The 19,252-nt window shown below is 44.8% G+C and overlaps 1 protein-coding gene across 1 annotated transcript in view; it reads left to right on the plus strand.

Moving 5' to 3' along the window:
* Positions 1–4,513, plus strand: part of LOC129866606 (CD82 antigen-like) — a 54,473-nt gene extending 49,960 nt beyond the window's left edge. Inside the window, exons 8-9 of the mRNA XM_055939361.1 lie at positions 1,737–1,820; positions 2,139–4,513. Of these exons, the coding sequence (XP_055795336.1) occupies positions 1,737–1,820; positions 2,139–2,216 (162 nt within the window). The 3' untranslated portion in view covers positions 2,217–4,513. The remainder of the gene's footprint in view (positions 1–1,736; positions 1,821–2,138) is intronic.
* Positions 4,514–19,252: the final 14,739 nt, after the last annotated feature.

Below are 19,252 nucleotides of genomic sequence, written 5' to 3' on the forward strand. Positions count from 1 at the left end.
CTGTAATCGAACCCACGAATCCACAAATGCTGATGCTCCAGATACTCAACTAGTCGGAAGAAGGACAGTATTATTTCTTCTTTAAACAGGACAACAGTTTTCAGCTGTGCTAACATAATTGCAAAAGGGTTTTCTAATAATCAATTAGCCTTTTAAAATGATAAACTTGGATTAGCTAACAAAACGTGCCATTGGAACACAGGAGTGATGGTTGATGATAATGGGCATCTGTACGCCTATGTACAGTACATTCCATAAAAAATAAGCCTTTTCCAGCTAAAATAGTCATTTACAACATTAACAATGTCTACACTGTATTTCCGATCAATTTGATGTTATTTTAATGGACAAAAAAACATGGACATTTCTAAGTGACCCCAAACTTTTGTACAGTTGAACAGTACAGTTGAAGTCGGAAGTTTACATACACCTTAGCCAAATACATTTAAACTCAGTTTTTCACCATTTCTGACATTTAATCCTAGTAAAATTCCCTGTCTTTGGTCAGTTAGGATCACCGCTTTATTTTAAGAATGTGAAATGTCAGAATAATAGAAGAGAAAATTATTTATTTCAGCTTTTATTTCTTTCATCACATTCCCAGTAGGTCAGAAGTTTACATACACTCAATTCGTATTTGGTAGCATTGCCTTTAAATTGTTTAACTTGGGTCAAACATTTTGGGTAGCCTTCCACAAGCTTCCCACAATAAGTTGGGTGAATTTTGGCCCATTCCTCCTGACAGAGCTGGTGTAACTGAGTCAGGTTTGTAGGCCTCCTTGTACACACTTTTTCAGTTCTGCCCACAAATTTTCTATAGGATGGAGGTCAGGGCTTTGTGATGGCCACTCCAATACCTTGACTTTGTTGTCCTTAAGCCATTTTGCAACAACTGTGGAAGTCTGCTTGGGGTCATTGTCTATGTGGATGACCCATTTGCAACCAAGCTTTAACTTCCTGACTGATGTCTTGAGATGTTGCTTCAATATATCCACATAATTCCCCCCCCCCCCCCATGATGCCATCTATTTTGTGAAGTCCACCAGTCCCTCCTGCAGCAAAGCACCCCCACAACATGATGCTGCCACCCCCGTGCTTTACGGTTGGGATGGTGTTCTTCGGCTAATAAGCCACCCCCTTTTTCCTCCAAACATAACGATGGTCATTATTGCCAAACAGTTCTATTTTAATTTCATCAGACCAGAGGACAATTCTCCAAAAAGTACAATCTTTGTCCCCATGTGCAGTTGCAAACCGTAGTCTGGCTTTTTTTTTGTGGAGCAGTGGCTTCTTCCTTGCTGAGCGGCCTTTCAGGTTATGTCGATATAGGACTCGTTTTAATGTGGATATAGATATAGATAGGTCCTTTTGCTGTTGTTCTGGGATTGATGCACTTTTCGCATTAAAGTACGTTCATCCCTAGGGGACAGAACGAGTCTCCGTCCTGAGCGATATGACGGCTGCGTGGTCCCATGGTGTTTATACTTGCGTACTATTGTTTGTACAGATGAACGTGGTACCTTCAGGCATTTGGAAATTGCTCCCAAGGATGAACCAGACTTGTGGAGGTCTGATTTCTTTTCTTTTTTCAAAAAATGCGGGGCTCAAAGCTGCCCTGAATGACGGGTCGCCACTGTGTACGGTATGTACATTACCTGGATTGTGCCATTAAAGGTTTTCTAAAATTATAAATATGTCTGTCTCTCTCTCTCTCTCCCTCCCCCCTCTCTCTACAGGGCTGCATGCATAGTGTGGAGGGCTGGTTTCTGGAGAACTGTGGAGTTATTCTTGGAATCTGTGTTGGAGTGGCAGTCATTGAGGTACCGCACACACACACAGGCCCTCACACACACATTACATACATGCCCACACACAGTCCCTCATCATGTGAGGTATAAATGTGTATGCATCCTGCACCTTCAAGATTAATAATAGGAGGTCTACTGTGCCCCACCCGGTTTCTGCGCCTGGTGTGGTTGTCTTTGCGTATGCTAGTTTTGGTTTTCATGCTTGTGTGTGTGTGCGCGTGCACGTGTCTGTCTATCGGTGTGTGCATGCGTTGGTGCTTTTGGGCACACGTGTGCGTGTGAGTGCGTGCGTGCGTTTAGCATAACTAACCCAGTTGTTTCGTCCTCCAGCTTCTGGGAATGATCCTGTCTATGTGCCTGTGTAAAAGTGTTGTCCAGGAGGACTACACCAAAGTACCCAAGTACTGACTATGAAGACCTGAAGACAGGAAAAGCTATACACCACACACAGCATAGAAGCACAGACATGCAGACACACACTCTGACAGTGAAACACAGACACGCAGCCACACACTCTGACAGTGAAACACAGACACAGTGTCCGGACACACACACACACACACACGCCCTCTCAATCAAGCACAAGGTATGGACCTGTATCTTTTTGGACACACACATTTTGCCTTATCTTTCATCAAATGACTTGGTTTTAGAAGACACTCATCTTTAGGTATTAATGAATTCAACGGTGGGATACAACGTATCTGATGGAGTGAGTGTGAACAAACACCCATGTGAACCCAGGATGTTCCTCAGTTCTCATCTGTTATTTTCTGTCTCTTCCTGAAGCGCTTAATCGGGGTTGTTACGTAATTAGTTAGCAAGCTAGCTTTGTTTGTGAGAGCACTTTAGGGACTTTTTGTGAGCTGTTGATCAGTGAGACAGAGAGAGGACCTGGACCTGTGCTGATCTAGGATCAGGTATCCCCTTTCCGTTCTTTGTCTATTCATTATTATCTAAAAGGCAACTGATAGTAGATCAGCACTCCTACTTTCTGAAGATGGGCTTTGGGGAGGAGCTTGAGATGCAACCCTATGGAACACTGTGGAGGGGGTACTGCAGGAGGGGTATCCCACAGCTGCTATTTGTGGTGCTGGGGTGGGTTTTACTTTTTACTCCACTCTTTCATCTGTCTCTCCACGGAGGTTTTAGTATCTCCTGCCTTCATCTGCCCTCCCTCTTTCTTACGGGTGTGTCTGGTCTGACTGGTCTCCGGGAAAACGAGTAGCTACCAAGATGAATTCATAGATTTCATGAAGTATATTATACACAGAGTGTGCAAAACCTTAGGAACACCTTCCTAATATTGAGTTGCACACCTTTTTTTGCCCTCAGAACAAGTCTCAATTCGTCGGGGCATGGACTCTGCAAGGTGTCGAAAGCGTTCCACAGGGATGCTGGCCCATGTTGACTCCAATGCTTTCCACAGTTGTGTCAAGTTGGCTGCATGTCCTTTGGGTGGTGGACCATTCTGGATACACACAGGAAACTGTTGAGCATGAAAAACCCAGCAGCGTTGCAGTTTTTGACACACTTAAATCGGTGCCCCTGACACCTACTATCATACCCCGTTCAAAGGCAAATCTTTTGTCTTGCCCATTCACCCTCTGAATGGCACACATAAACAATCCATGTCTCAATTGTCTCAAGGCTTAAACATGATTCTTTAACCTGTCTCCTCCTCCCCTTCATCTACACTGATTCAAGTGGATTTAGAGCAGGTGTTCCTAATGTTTTGTACACTCAGTGTATATGTGTGTATGATATATTATGCTTGTGTTTTACTTTCTTTTATTATTTTATTTTCCTAATTTCTTTGTCATTTTTTAAAATGTTTTTTTTTTTAACAATTGGTCATATGACTTTAGTAAGGGACAAACGAGTGATGGTTTGAGTCACTCTGAGCTTGGTCAGCATTTTATATTGGAAAGAAAGCGATCACCTCAGCCCGCCTGCTCTGTTTTTGTTTTATTTTCAGAATGCTATTCTTTGTTTCCACTCTTATTGTGTGCGCCCCAAATTGCAACCGATTCCCTATATAGTGCACTCTACTTTTGACCAAAGCCCTATGTATCCCCTATGAGCACTGATCAAAAGTGGTATACTTTATAGGAAAAAAGGCATAATTTGGCATGCAGATATTGTCTCTTATTAATTACAGAGTCTGGCTGGCTGATGTAGTAGCATCACTGCTATTATCGCCACTATTTCCTGTGGAATAGGCAGAGAAATTGGGTCCTGACTTTATGTAGCTATTGTAGTCAGAATGAGACTGTTGGTGAAACTGTTGGTCCCCTTAGGTCTCTGGTCTTCAGCCCAAGAATTCCACCACCATGACTGTCAGCCCTTTAAGCGGTTGCTACATTTCTCATTTCAGCATTACTTATATAACTACACATTCAAAAACAGATGTATAATTATTTTATTAAGTTGGCCGTTTTCGACACGAAGAGGAGAGTTTTTATGAAAATCCCTGTGAAGTCCTCTTTGTACTGCCAAATTGAGACTTTATAATTGAACTTATATTGTGTTTTGAAAGTTTCTATTTGACTCAATAGAAACATTCTAAAGTCATGTATGTATTTGTTGTATGTTACATGTAAGGGTGTTCCTGGAGTTAGAAGCCATGTTGAAAAGGAAAACTATTGGGATTTTTTATTCAGTATCAAGAATTGTTAATAAACTGAATCCATCACAAACCATGAGCAGTATTATATATTTTTTAGAAACGATAAAAACAAGGATTTATACTGTATTTGTGAGTTTTATTTTGTATTTTTTGTGGACTGTCTTGTTGATATAGGAAGAAGACTCACAATCTGCAGTTTTACAGTGCCTTCGTAAAGTATTCAGACCCCTTGACATTTACCACATGTTGTTATCTTACAGCCTTATTCTAAAATGTATTAGAAAACAAAATGTATCATCAATCTACACACAATGCCCTATAATGACAAAGCAAAAACAGGTGTTTAGAAATATTTGCTAATTCTTTCAAAATAAAACAAGGAAATATCACATCGACATAAGTATTCAGACCCTTTACTCAGCACTTTGTTGAAGCACCTTTAGTAGCCATTACAGCATCGAGTCTTCTTGGGTATGACGCTACAAGCTTGGCACATCTGTTTATGGGAAGTTTCTCCCATTCTTCTCGGTTGGGTTCAAGTCCGGGCTCTGGCTGAGCCACTCAAGGACATTCAGAGACTTGTCCCGAAGCCACACCTGCGTTGTCTTTGCTGTGTGCTTAGTGTCGTTTTCCTGTTGGAAGGTGAACCTTTGCCCCACTTTGAGGGTTTGAGCGCTCTAGAGAAGGTTTTCATCAAGGATCACTGTACTTTGCTCTGTTCATCTTTGCCTCGATCCTGACTAGTCTCCCAGTCACGGTCTTTGAAAACATCCCCACAGCATGATGCTGCCACCACCATGCTTCACCGTAGGGATGGTGCCAGGTTTCTTCCAGATGTGACGCTTGACATACAGGCCAAAGAGTTCCATCTTGGTTTCATCAGACCAAGGAATCTTGTTTCTCATGGTCTGAGAGTCTTTGGGTGCCTTTTGGCAAACTCCAAGCGGGCTGTCATGTACTTTTTATTGAGGAGTGGCTTCCGTCTGGCCACTCTACCATAAAGGCCTGATTGGTGGAGTGCTGCAGAGATGGTTGTCCTTCTGGAAGGTTCTCCCATCTCCACAGAATAACTCTAAAGCTCTTGGTCACCTCCCTGACCAAGGCCCTTCTCAATTGCTCAGTTTGGCCGGGCGGCCAGCTCTAGGAAGAGTCTTGGTGGTTCTAAACTTCCATTTAAGAATGATGGATGCCACTGTGTTCTTGGGGACCTTCAATTCTGCAGAAATATTTTGCTACCCTTCCCCAGATCTGTGCCTCGACACAATCCTGTCTCGGAGCACTGAGGACATTTCCTTCGACCCCATGGCTTGGTTTTTGCTCTGATCAATGGAAACAGGATGCACCTGAGCTCAATTTTGAGTCTCATAGCAAAGGGTCTGATTTGTAAATCATAGCAAAGGGTCTGATTTATTATATATTTGCAAACATTTCTAAACCTTTTTTGCTTTGTCATTGTGGGGTATTGTGTGTAGATTGCTGAGGAATTTTATTTATTTAATCCATTTTAGAATAAGGCTACAACATAACAAAATGTGGAAAAAGTCAAGGGCTCTGAAATGTGGCCATGGCAGTATCAGACAGCTGCAATACTGAACACAGCCAGAAGAGAGCAGCATAGGCACACAGTTAATGTTTGTCTGCCCCAGCTGAGCAGAGAGTAATGTTGAAAGCCTCGGCCTATATTCATAAAGCGTCTAAGAGTATAAATGCTGATCTAGGATCAGTTTTGTGTATTAGATAATAATGGATTAAGATTACACGGACGGAGTAGTCTGATCCTAGATCAGCACTGCTACTCGGAAACGCGTTGTGGATACTGGCCCTGGTGGAGCAAGAGTACAGGACAAAATCAGAGGGAGGATCCTGGTTTGCTTTGTTTAATTGTTTCCCATGTACAGTATCAGAATAGACCATAGATCATAACTTGCATTCATTTCAAACCTAGCAGAGGGTATGCCTGTAGCCTATTTGTAAGGTGTGCAGATGTAACGGATGTGAAATGGCTAGCTAGTTAGCGGTGGTGCGCGCTAATAGCCTTCCAATCAGTGACGTCACTTGCTCTGAGACCTTGAAGTAGTGGTTCCCCTGGCTTTTATGGAGCGATGGGTAACGATGCTTCGTGGGTGACTGTTGTTGATGTGTGCAGAGGGTCCCTGGTTCGCGCCAGGGTCGGGGCAAGGGGACGGACTAAAGTTAAACTGTTACACAGATATACAGTTCTCTTTTTTTGGAACATATGCAGGTGCCCTCATCTTCAACCTGTGTCCACCCTGTTCACTATGATAACCTGCATATGGTAGGTGTTAACCCATGATTGAACTGACTGAAGTAGGCTATTAGGATCTCATTCATCACTCAACAATGTTTCAAAGGACTTCTTACTGATGTAATCTGTGTCAATGATAAAGACCCTGCTCCTTCTTTAAAGCAAGAGCCTTGAGGGAGAAAACAGAATGAGAAATGCTGACAGTTTTTTTTTTTGTGTGTTATTTTGTTCTCTGTTTTGTGTTGCTCTTTCATTTGTCTTTTTGATGGAGCTCTGCTTAGTCTCGTGTCTGGTTTGTGTGTATGTGTGTGTCTGAGGGGTTCTGGATGGATTCAGCAGCACTCAGCCATGGCCACGAGCCCACTCTCAGCACAATACTCACACATACACTCAGAGGAAGAAGGAAGGTCTCCTCTCCTCTGTTTCTGTCTCTAGGGCCAGGAGGTGGGACACAGGTATTGGCTCTAAACGATCCTTCAGACAGAGCATGAGATAATGGGAAGGTTATAGAGTGGTGAAGGCTAGAAGCCTATGAACAGTGTATAATCTACTCTTTTGAGCATGTAGCAACACTGCTATGGTAGAGGTGTGAATGTAGCAGGTTATATCACGTTTATAACCAGTGTGTAGATATATTTGATGTAAGTTAGCAATGCTAAAGTTTTAACATGTAGCTAAAATTGAATCTAGCCAATGGCTGCAAGGGTCAGGGTTAGTTGTAACAAGCCTAAGGAGGTCTGGGTGCAGTGCTGGGAATGCAAATTATGGACCCGCCAAGCCTGCACCCCAGGACTACATTACCACTGTCACAACTGACTGGCTGATTGAACATGTCTGACATTCACTCACTTCTGGCCGCCAGTCCTATGGCTGTGGGTGATAATCCAACCCGGATGTAGGTATAGGGTTAGTGCTGCTGCCTACTGCCCCTCTTTCTCTCTCACACACACACACACACACACACACACACTTCCACAGCAGCGTCCCTTACTATAGTGCTCACTATAGTGGGTATCCTCAGGCTGGACCCCCCCTCACGCTACAGTGGTCACCGGCGGCACCCCACCACCTCCACCTGTTGGCCTGAGTATATTGAAGCCAAGATCAATGATATACAGAATGATGGGGGGGGGGGGGGACTTTCGAGTACTTTAAATGAAATTATGGGCAAAAAGACAAATTCAACTCCATCATTTTCATTGAATCAGATGGCTTAATCGTCACAAAAACATTTGATGTTGACAATTATGTTTGGCACGGTGGCTGTAAACCTAGGCAGGAAATGCCAACATGAACAGTGAGACATCGTAATCATGCATAGTAGCACTATCAAAAACAGAATGTGTCCAGATAAATATATTTTATAATTATGGATGACTCTCACATTTGTCTAAATTGATGGGTCACGTGACGGAAATGCTATAACCACTCCTCACCCACATCTTTTTTTTATTTTTATTTATTTCACCTTTATTTAACCAGGTAGGCAAATTGAGAACACGTTCTCATTTACAATTGCGACCTGGCCAAGATAAAGCAAAGCAGTTCGACACATACAACAACACATAGTTACACATGGAGTAAAACAAACATACAGTCAATAATACAGTGAAAAATAAGTCTATATACAATGTGATTAAGTGAGGTGAGATAAGGGAGGTGAAGGCAAACAAAATATATAAAATATATATATAAATAAATAAAAATATAAAAAAGGCCATGGTGGCGAAGTAAATACAATATAGCAAGTAAAAAAACACTGGAATGGTTGGTTTGCAGTGGAAGAAAGTGTAAAGTAGAGATAGAAATAATGGGGTGCAAAGGAGCAAAATAAATAAATAAATACAGTAGGTAAAGAGGTAGTTGTTTGGGCTAAATTATAGATGGGCTATGTACAGGTGCAGTAATCTATGAGCTGCTCTGACAGCTGGTGCTTAAAGCTAGTGAGGGAGATAAGTGTTTCCAGTTTCAGAGATTTTTGTAGTTCGTTCCAGTCATTGGCAGCAGAGAACTGGAAGGAGAGGCGGCCAAAGGAAGAATTGGTTTTGGGGGTGACCAGAATAGGAAGCCAATTCTAGATTTAACTTTGGATTGGAGATGTTTGATGTGAGTCTGGAAGGAGAGTTTACAGTCTAACCAGACACCTAGGTATTTGTAGTTGTCCACATATTCTAAGTCAGAGCCGTCCAGAGTAGTGATGTTGGACAGGCGGGCAGGTGCAGGCAGCGATCGGTTGAAGAGCATGCATTTAGTTGTACTTGTATTTAAGAGCAATTGGAGGCCACGGAAGGAGAGCTGTACGGCATTGAAGCTCGCCTGGAGGGTTGTTAACACAGTGTCAAAAGAAGGGCCAGAAGTATACAGAATAGTGTCGTCTGCGTAGAGGTGGATCAGAGAATCACCAGCAGCAAGAGCGACATCATTGATGTATACAGAGAAGAGAGTCGGTCCAAGAATTGAACCCTGTGGAACCCCCATAGAGAATGCCAGGGGCCCGGACAACAGACCCTCCGATTTGACACACTGAACTCGATCAGAGAAGTAGTTGGTGAACCAGGCGATCATTAGAGAAACCAAGGCTGTCGAGTCTGCCGATGAGGATGTGGTGATTGACAGAGTCAAAAGCCTTGGCCAGGTCAATGAATACGGCTGCACAGTACCGTTTCCTATCGATGGCGGTTAAGATATCGTTTATGACCTTGAGCGTGGCTGAGGTGCACCCATGACTAGCTCTGAAACCAGATTGCATAGCGGAGAAGGTATGGTGGGATTCGAAATGGTCGGTAATCTGTTTGTTGACTTGGCTTTCGAAGACCTTAGAAAGGCAAGGTAGGATAGATATAGGTCTGTAGCTGTTAGGGTCAAGTGTGTCCCCCCCTTTGAAGAGGGGGATAACCGCAGCTGCTTTCCAATCTTTGGGAATCTCAGCCGATACGAAAGAGAGGTTGAAAAGGCTAGTAATAGGGGTGGCAACAATTTCAGCAGATAGTTTTAGAAAGAAAGGGTCCAGATTATCTAGCCCGGCTGATTTGTACAGGTCCAGATTTTGCAGCTCTTTCAGAACATCAGCTGACTGTATTTGGGAGAAAGAGAAATGGGGAAGGCTTGGGCGAGTAGCAGAGGGGAGGGCAGTGCTGTTGACCGGGGTAGGGGTAGCCAGGTGGAAAGCATGGCCAGCCGTAGAAAAATGCATATTGAAATTCTCAATTATAGTGGATTTGTCGGTGGTGACAGTGTTTCCTATCTTCAATGCAGTTGGAAGCTGAGAGGAGGTGTTCTTATTCTCCATGGACTTTACAGTGTCCCAGAACTTTTTTGAATTCGTGTTGCAGGAAGCAAATTTCTGCTTGAAAAAGCTAGCCTTGGCTTTTCTAACTGCCTGTGTATATTGGTTTCTAGCTTCCCTGAAAAGTTGCATATCACGGGGGCAGTTCGATGCTAATGCAGAACGCCATAGGATGTTTTTCTGTTGGTTAAGGGCAGTCAGGTCAGGAGAGAACCAAGGGCTATATCTGTTCCTGGTTCTAAATTTCTTGAATGGGGCATGCTTATTCAAGATGGTGAGGAAGGCATTTTTAAAAAATATCCAGGCATCCTCTACTGATGGGATGAGATCAATATCCTTCCAAGATACCTCGGCCAGGTCGATTAGAAAGGCCTGCTCGCTGAAGTGTTTCAGGGAGCGTTTGACAGTGATGAGTGGAGGTCGTTTGACCGCTGACCCATTACGGATGCAGGCAATGAGGCAGTGATCGCTGAGATCTTGGTTGAAAACAGCAGAGGTGTATTTGGAGGGCAAGTTGGTTAGGATGATATCTATGAGGGTACCAGTGTTTACGGAATTGGGGTGGTACCTGGTAGGTTCATTGATAATTTGTGTGAGATTGAGGGCATCAAGCTTAGATTGTAGGATGGCTGGGGTGTTAAGCATGTTCCAATTTAGGTCGCCTAGCAGCACGAGCTCTGAAGATAGATGGGGGGCAATCAGTTCACATATGGTGTCCAGAGCACAGCTGGGGGCAGAGGGTGGTCTATAGCAGGCGGCAACGGTGAGAGACTTGTTTTTAGAGAGGTGGATTTTTAAAAGTAGAAGTTCAAATTGTTTGGGAACAGACCTGGATAGTAAAACAGAACTCTGCAGGCAATCTTTGCAGTAGATTGCAACACCGCCCCCTTTGGCCGTTCTATCTTGTCTGAAAATCTTGTAGTTGGGGATGAAAATGTCAGAATTTTTGGTGGTCTTTCTAAGCCAGGATTCAGACACGGCTAAAACATCCGGGTTGGCAGAGTGTGCTAAAGCAGTGAACAAAACAAACTTAGGGAGGAGGCTTCTAATGTTAACATGCATGAAACCAAGGCTATTACGGTTACAGAAGTCATCAAAAGAGAGCGCCTGGGGAATAGGAGTGGAGCTAGGTACTGCAGGGCCTGGATTCACCTCTACATCACCAGAGGAACAGAGGAGGAGTAGGATAAGGGTACGGCTAAAAGCTATGAGAATTGGTCGTCTAGAACATCTAGAACAGAGAGTAAAAGGACGTTTCTGGGGGCGATAAAATTGCTTCAAGGAATAATGTACAGACAAAGGTATGGTAGGATGTGAATACAGTGGAGGTAAACCTAGGTATTGAGTGATGATGAGAGAGATATTGTCTCTAGAAACATCATTGAAACCAGGTGATGTCATCGCATATGTGGGTGGTGGAACTGAGAGGTTGGATATGGTATAGTGAGCAGGGCTAGAGGCTCTACAGTGAAATAAGCCAATAAACACTAACCAGAACAGCAGTGGACAAGGCATATTTACATTAAGGAGAGGCATGCTTAATCGAGTGATCAATAAGGGTCCAGTGAGTAGAGGTTGGTTGGGGTCACGGCGATCCAGACAGCTGGCCGGGTAGATGGCTATCGGTAGCAAGATAGCATAGGATGGAGGTCTATTTTTAGACACCTCGTGCGTTTTATGTCAGTAGATTAGTGGGGTTCCGTGTGGAAGAGGGGATCAATCCAATTGGCAAAATAGATATAGTGACCCAAGAAAAAAAATTGTCCGATAATCTTATTTAGATAGCAGCCGATAGGACAGCTAACGATTAGCGGGCCCCAGATGAGCGTTCAGGTAACGTCGCGACGGAAGTGCCAGTTGGATAACTCCCTCGGGCAGATAACGTCGGCATTCAGTCGTGAAGGCCCGATGGGGCTCCGCATCTGCAGCAAAAATAGGTGACTGTAGCCCAGGAATGGCTGATGGAACTCCTCAGCTGGCTAGCTCCGGAATAATTTAAGTTTGCTCCGGGATCGACGTAAGCCAATAGTCACACGGTTTGCAGCTAGCTAGCTGCGAAATCAAGATGCAAATGTCCAGAGCCTGCGGCTGAAATCCGGTGATGAAGTCGGAAAAAAAATCAGGTGATGTGGTAGCGAAAAAGCAGTCCTATATGCTCTGGGTTGATATCGCGCTTGCAGACTGGCAGGTATTGGCCCGAGCTGAAGCTGGCTGGTGTCCGAGTTAAGGGTGAAGACCGCAGCAGTGGCTAACTGACTACTAGCTAGTAGCTAGTTCTGGCTAGCTTCTGATTGGGGTTACGGTTCTAAAGTATAAAAAAATAGCAGGTCCGTACCACATCGGGTGAGGCGGGTTGCAGGAATGTATATTCAGTTCCTAGATGGAAAGTGAAATTAAAATACATACGAAATGTATACGAAAAATACGAGGACTATTTACACGGGACAAGACAAACACACGTTCGACTGCTACGCCATCTTGGACATCCAAGTGGATGGGTTACTATTGTCTAGACATGTACACATGTCCAAGATGGCGTAGCAGTGTAGACGTCTTTGTCCTGTCGTGTCCCGTGTCCCTTGTATATATCTTTTTACATCTTTTTCTTCGCATATCTTTTAAAAATACTTTCTTAAACCTCAACTTCTAAATCCCCCCCGTACAACCCGCCTCACCCAATGTGGCGTGGATCTGCTTTTTTCTAAAGTATTTCTATTTACTTCTGATCTGGAATCCATCTACTGAAGATAGCCAGCTAACTGCCTACCAGCTATCAGTTAGCAAACTATTGCTAGCGGTCATCAGCTAACCTTTAGCTCGGAAAGCTCTCGCTAGTTCGAACAACGTGACTAAAACCAGAGCATAACGGACCTATTTCTCTCCATATCCCCGGATTCCTACCGCAAACTCTGAACATTTTCATCTGGATCTTCGCAACTAGCTAACCACAATCCCGGGTGACCACTCCTGGCTAGCGTTTCCATCCCGGAGCAAGCACCAATTAGCCTGAAGCTAGCCCGGCTAGGGCTCCTGTGCTACCACTGAAGCCCACTCCTGGGCTACAATATCCGGACCCCTTTACTGCCGGTACGGAGCACGGAACCCCGCCGATCCTCTATGACTGGAATACCGACATAATCTGCCCGAGGACTCCAACAGGCCCCTCAGGCGTGACGCCCGCTGAAGGCCCATTCTGCTAACCTACTAGGCCTGTTAGCTACCTAGAGCTACCTGGAACCCTACTAATTCCACGACTGGTCTATCGACGTCACCGCACGAAGAGGCAAAACAGACTCCCCCCCCCATCGCGACGTCCCCCAAAGGCTAACTTGCCTGCCCCGGTCTGCTAACTGCTAGCTTATCTTGCAGCTAGCGCAGCCAGGAAGCTAGCACCAGTTAGCAAACACAATTCTACAATTCACAACCTCTCTTTCGCCATCGCTATCCGGCTTGGATTCTCTGTCGACACGACCACGTCTGGTCTGCAGACGTGCCCTCAACCGGTGCCCTCAACCGGCCTCCATCTGAGCAGACCCCCTCCGTCTGAGCAGACCACCCCCCGGGCTACTAACTTTAAACGCATGCTAGCTTAGTGGAGGCCTCACTGCTCCATCTACGGCTGCCCCCTGGACACTATGATCACTTGGCTACATAGCTGATGCCTGCTTGACTGTCCATTAATTCATGGTACTCCATTCTGTTTATTTGTGTTTTTTCTGTCGGCTCTGTGCCTTAACTCAGGATCTGTGTGTAGTTAATCCGACCCTCTCTGCCCAGTCGTCGCCATTTTTACCTTCTGTTGCTGTGTTAGCTGACTAGCTGCTGTTACCTCACCTGTTGTTTTAGCTAGCTCTCCCAATCATGACCTGCAATCACTTTATGCCTTATTGTATGTCTCTCTCAAATATCAATATGCCTTGCATACTGTTGTTCAGGCTAGTTATCATTGTTTTGGTTTGCAATGGACCCCGTAGTTCCACTCTCCGTACCTCTGATACCTCCTTTGTCCCACCCCCCACACATGCGGTGACCTCACCCATTGAGACCAGCATGTCCAGAGATACAACCTCTCTTATCATCACCCAGTGCCTGGGCTTGCCTCCGCTGTACCCGTGCCCCACCATACCCTGGTCTGCACATTATGCCCAGAATCTATTCTACCACGCCCATAAATCTGCTCCTTTTATTCCTTGTCCCCAACGCTCTAGGCGACCAGTTTTGATAGCCTTTAGCCGCACCCTCATCCTACTACTCCTCTGTTCCTCGGGTGATGTGGAGGTAAACCCAGGCCCTGTATGTCCCCAGTCACCCTCATTTGTTGACTTCTGTGATCGAAAAAGCCTTGGCCTCATGCATGTCAACATCAGAAGCCTCCTCCCTAAGTTTGCCTTACTCACCGCTTTAGCACACTCTGCCAACCCTGATGTCCTTGCCGTGTCTGAATCCTGGCTAAGGAAGGCCACCAAAAAGTCTGAGATTTCCATACCCAACTATAACACTTTCCGTCAAGATAGAACTGCCAAAGGGGGAGGAGTTGCAATCTACTGCAGAGATAGCCTGCAGAGTTCTGTCATACTTTCTAAGTCTATGCCCAAACAGTTCGAACTTCTAATTTTAAAAATTAATCTCTCCAGAAATAAGTCTCTCACTGTTGCCGCCTGCTACCGACCCCCCTCAGCTCCCAGCTGTGCCCTGGACACCGTCTGTGAATTGATCGCTCCCCATCTAGCTTCAGAGTTTGTTCTGTTAGGTGACCTAAACTGGGATATGCTTAACACCCCGGCAGTCCTACAATCTAAGCTTGATGCCCTCAATCTCACACAAATCATCAAGGAACCCACCAGGTACAACCCTAAATCCGTAAACATGGGCACCCTAATAGACATTATCCTGACCAACTTGCCCTCCAAATACACCTCTGCTGTCTTCAATCAAGATCTCAGCGATCACTGCCTCATTGCCTGTATCCGCCACGGGTCCACGGTCAAACGACCACCCCTCATCACTGTCAAACGCTCCCTAAAACACTTCTGCGAGCAGGCCTTTCTAATCAACCTGGCCCGGGTACCCTGGAAGGATATTGACCTCATCCCGTCAGTCGAGGATGCCTGGTCATTCTTTAAAAGTTACTTCCTCACCATATTAGATAAGCATGCTCCGTTCAAAAAATGCAGAACCAAGAACAGATATAGCCCTTGGTTCACTCCAGACCTGACTGCCCTCGACCAGCACAAAAACATCCTGTGGCGAACTGCAATAGCATCGAAGAGCCCCCGCGATATGCAACTGTTCAGGGAAGTCAGGAACCAATACACGCAGTCAGTCAGGAAAGCAAAGGCCAGCTTTTTCAAGCAGAAATTTGCATCCTGTAGCTCTAACTCCAAAAAGTTCTGGGATACTGTATCCATGGAAAACAAGAGCACCTCCTCCCAGCTGCCCACTGCACTGAGGCTAGATAACACAGTCACCACTGATAAGTCCGTGATAATCGAAAACTTCAACAAACATTTCTCAATGGCTGGCCATGCCTTCCATCTGGCGACTCCAACCTTGGCCAACAAGCCCCGCACCCCCCGCTGCTACTCGCCCAAGCCTCCCCAGCTTCTCCTTTACCCATATCCAGATAGCAGATGTTCTGAAAGAGCTGGAAAACCTGGACCCATACAAATCAGCTGGGCTTGACAATCTGGACCCCCTATTTCTGAAACTGTCCACCGCCATTGTCGCACCCCCTATTACCAGCCTGTTCAACCTCTCCTTCGTATCATCTGAGATCCCCAAGGATTGGAAAGCTGCCGCTGTCATCCCCCTCTTCAAAGGGGGAGACACCCTGGACCCAAACTGTTACAGACCTATATCCATCCTGCCCTGCCTAGCTAAGGTCTTCGAAAGCCAAGTCAACAAACAGATCACTGACCATCTCGAATCCCACCGTACCTTCTCCGCTGTGCAATCCGGTTTCCGAGCCGGTCACGGGTGCACCTCAGCCACGCTTAAGGTACTAAACGATATCATAACCGCCATCGATAAAAGACATTACTGTGCAGCCGTCTTCATCGACCTGGCCAAGGCTTTCGACTCTGTCAATCACCATATTCTTATCGGCAGACTCAATAGCCTCGGTTTTTCTAATGACTGCCTTGCCTGGTTCACCAACTACTTTGCAGACAGAGTTCAGTGTGTCAAATCGGAGGGCATGTTGTCCGGTCCTCTGGCAGTCTCTATGGGGGTACCACAGGGTTCAATTCTCGGGCCGACTCTTTTCTCTGTATACATCAATGATGTTGCTCTTGCTGCGGGCGATTCCCTGATCCACCTCTACGCAGACAACACCATTCTGTATACTTCCGGCCCTTCCCTGGACACTGTGCTATCTAACCTCCAAACGAGCTTCAATGCCATACAACACTCCTTCCGTGGCCTCCAACTGCTCTTAAACGCTAGTAAAACCAAATGCATGCTTTTCAACCGTTCGCTGCCTGCACCCGCACGCCCGACTAGCATCACCACCCTGGACGTTTCCGACCTAGAATATGTGGACATCTATAAGTACCTAGGTGTCTGGCTAGACTGCAAACTCTCCTTCCAGACTCATATCAAACATCTCCAATCCAAAATCAAATCTAGAGTCGGCTTTCTATTCCGGAACAAAGCCTCCTTCACTCACGCCGCCAAACTTACCCTAGTAAAACTGACTATCCTACCGATCCTCGACTTCGGCGATGTCATCTACAAAATAGCTTCCAATACTCTACTCAGCAAACTGGATGCAGTTTATCACAGTGCCATCCGTTTTGTTACTAAAGCACCTTATACGACCCACCACTGCGACCTGTATGCCCTAGTCGGCTGGCCCTCGCTACATGTTCGTCGTCAGACCCACTGGCTCCAGGTCATCTACAAGGCTATGCTAGGTAAAGTGCCGCCTTATCTCAGTTCACTGGTCACGATGGCTACACCCACCCGTAGCACGCGCTCCAGCAGGTGTATCTCACTGATCATCCCTAAAGCCAAAACCTCATTTGGACGCCTTTCCTTCCAGTTCTCTGCTGCCTGCGACTGGAACGAATTGCAAAAATCTCTGAAGTTGGAGACTTTTATCTCCCTCAACAACTTTAAAAATCTGCTATCCGAGCAGCTAACCGATCGCTGCAGCTGTACATAGTCCATCTGTAAACTACCCACCCAATTTACCTACCTCACCCCCATACTGCTTTTATTTATTTACTTTTCTGCTCTTTTTCACACCAGTATCTCTTCTTGCACATGATCATCTGATGATTTATCACTCCAGTGTTAATCTGCTAAATTGTAATTATTCGATTTATTGCCTACCTCATGCCTTTTGCACACATTGTATATAGATTCTCTTTTTTCTACCATGTTATTGACTTGTTTATTGTTTACTCCATGTGTAACTCTGTGTTGTTGTCTGTTCACACTGCTATGCTTTATCTTGGCCAGGTCGCAGTTGCAAATGAGAACTTGTTCTCAACTAGCCTACCTGGTTAAATAAAGGTTAAATAAAAAATAAAAAAATAAAAAAATGTTCATGAAATACAATAGATGGCCTTAATCATCCCCCAGACACACCTGGCTAATTTTATAGGTCATGTAATAATGTAATAAGCCGAAGCGGAGTCTTTGGTTTAGACAAGTAGCTAGCATAATCCCAACTCATATTGCTACCAGTACAAACATTGTCATAGCTGTAGTACGAATTTGCAGCTAGCTAAAGCTAACAAACTAGGTTCAATGTTAGCTAGCTAACATTAGGCTACAACTAGCAATGCAAATAGATTTCTGATTCAAGTAATATTACTACAAGTTTGTAGTAATATTACCACAAGCGAGCCAGCAAGCTAACATTCTCTAGCTAACTAACAGTACACTTTAACTTTCAATAAAAACAATTTTCTGACTAAATTTGAAACTATAACTGAAATTGTAGCAAGACTCTTACCCGCATACATGGATGTACGCTTCAAGGCAGACTTGTTTGTAGCTACAGTGTGTTTAACTCTGTTTTGTTTGGCCAGCAGTCTGTTAAGTCACTCTGGTTCACACTTACTGCGGCGTGTGCAGAAAGTAGCCCATCACTTTTTCCAACTGATCTGTCGATAGCACCTGCTAAATTCAGGGCATCAATGTTGTTGAGAAAAGTCGCAAAACTTTTGTAGTCCTCGACTAACGTTATATCTTTCAAAAACAACGCGGTAGAAAGGACTAACAAGGCCTCTCGAGTGGTGCAGCGTTCTAAGGCACTATGACCGAAGCGTCACTACAGACCCGGTTTTGATCCTGGGCTGTGTCACAGCCGCTCGTGACCAGGAGTCAGGCTGTGACCCCCCCCTCCAAAAAAAAGGACTATCCACACATACTGAACAGCTCACGTTACAGACAGAAGCATGCTACATGGCAGACCAATCCAATCTCATCTCCCGGGCATGTCCAGCCCGCCCATTATCTCAGCCAATCATGGCTAGTGGGAAGGTTCCCACCTTTTTCCGTGGCTACACCAACTAGTCTTGTAATTTAACAATTTTATTTGTATTTACGGATGGAATACAGGTTTGTTATTAAGGCACATGAAGACATTTCAGAAGGCATTTGCTAAAGAAAAAACGCATTTTCATCAAAAATAAATGTCTTCTACGTTCAAATCCTTCTCCTGTGAAGTAATGATGTGTGACACACACCTAGTTTTCTGAAACGAGTCACAAATGAGCGATGATTGGTTGAATGAGTTTGATAATAGTAATAAGATTGTGGGAGACGTAGTGTTACTGTAGCTCAGAATCCATGATATGGCACAGAAATCTATCTAATAGAACACAGAGCGTTTTCTTTAATGGAGCTTCTCTAATGTTAAACAAAGTGGAGTGGAGTGTACTGCAAGGCAGCTCTCTTGGCCCTGTACTGTTTTCTATTTTTACCAATGACCTGTTACTGCATTAACTTTTTATGGCTGCAGGGGCAGTATTGAGTAGCTCTGTTTAAGGTGCCCATTTCAAACGGCCTCATACTCAATTCTTGCTCGTACAATATGCATATTATTGTTATTATTGGATAGAAAACACTCTTTAGTTTCTATAGCCGTTTGAATTATGTCTCTGAGTGGAACAGAACTCATTCCACAGCACTTTTCCTGATATGGAGTGAGTTTTCAGAAATGTTGGCCTCTGGTCCCAGGTCAGTTTAAAAGTCCCTGTAAATCCTATGAGGATACAAACACTGCCCACGCCTTCCTCTAGATGTCAGTA

The sequence above is a fragment of the Salvelinus fontinalis genome, chromosome 12 (assembly GCF_029448725.1).
Source record: "Salvelinus fontinalis isolate EN_2023a chromosome 12, ASM2944872v1, whole genome shotgun sequence".
NCBI lineage: Eukaryota > Metazoa > Chordata > Actinopteri > Salmoniformes > Salmonidae > Salvelinus > Salvelinus fontinalis.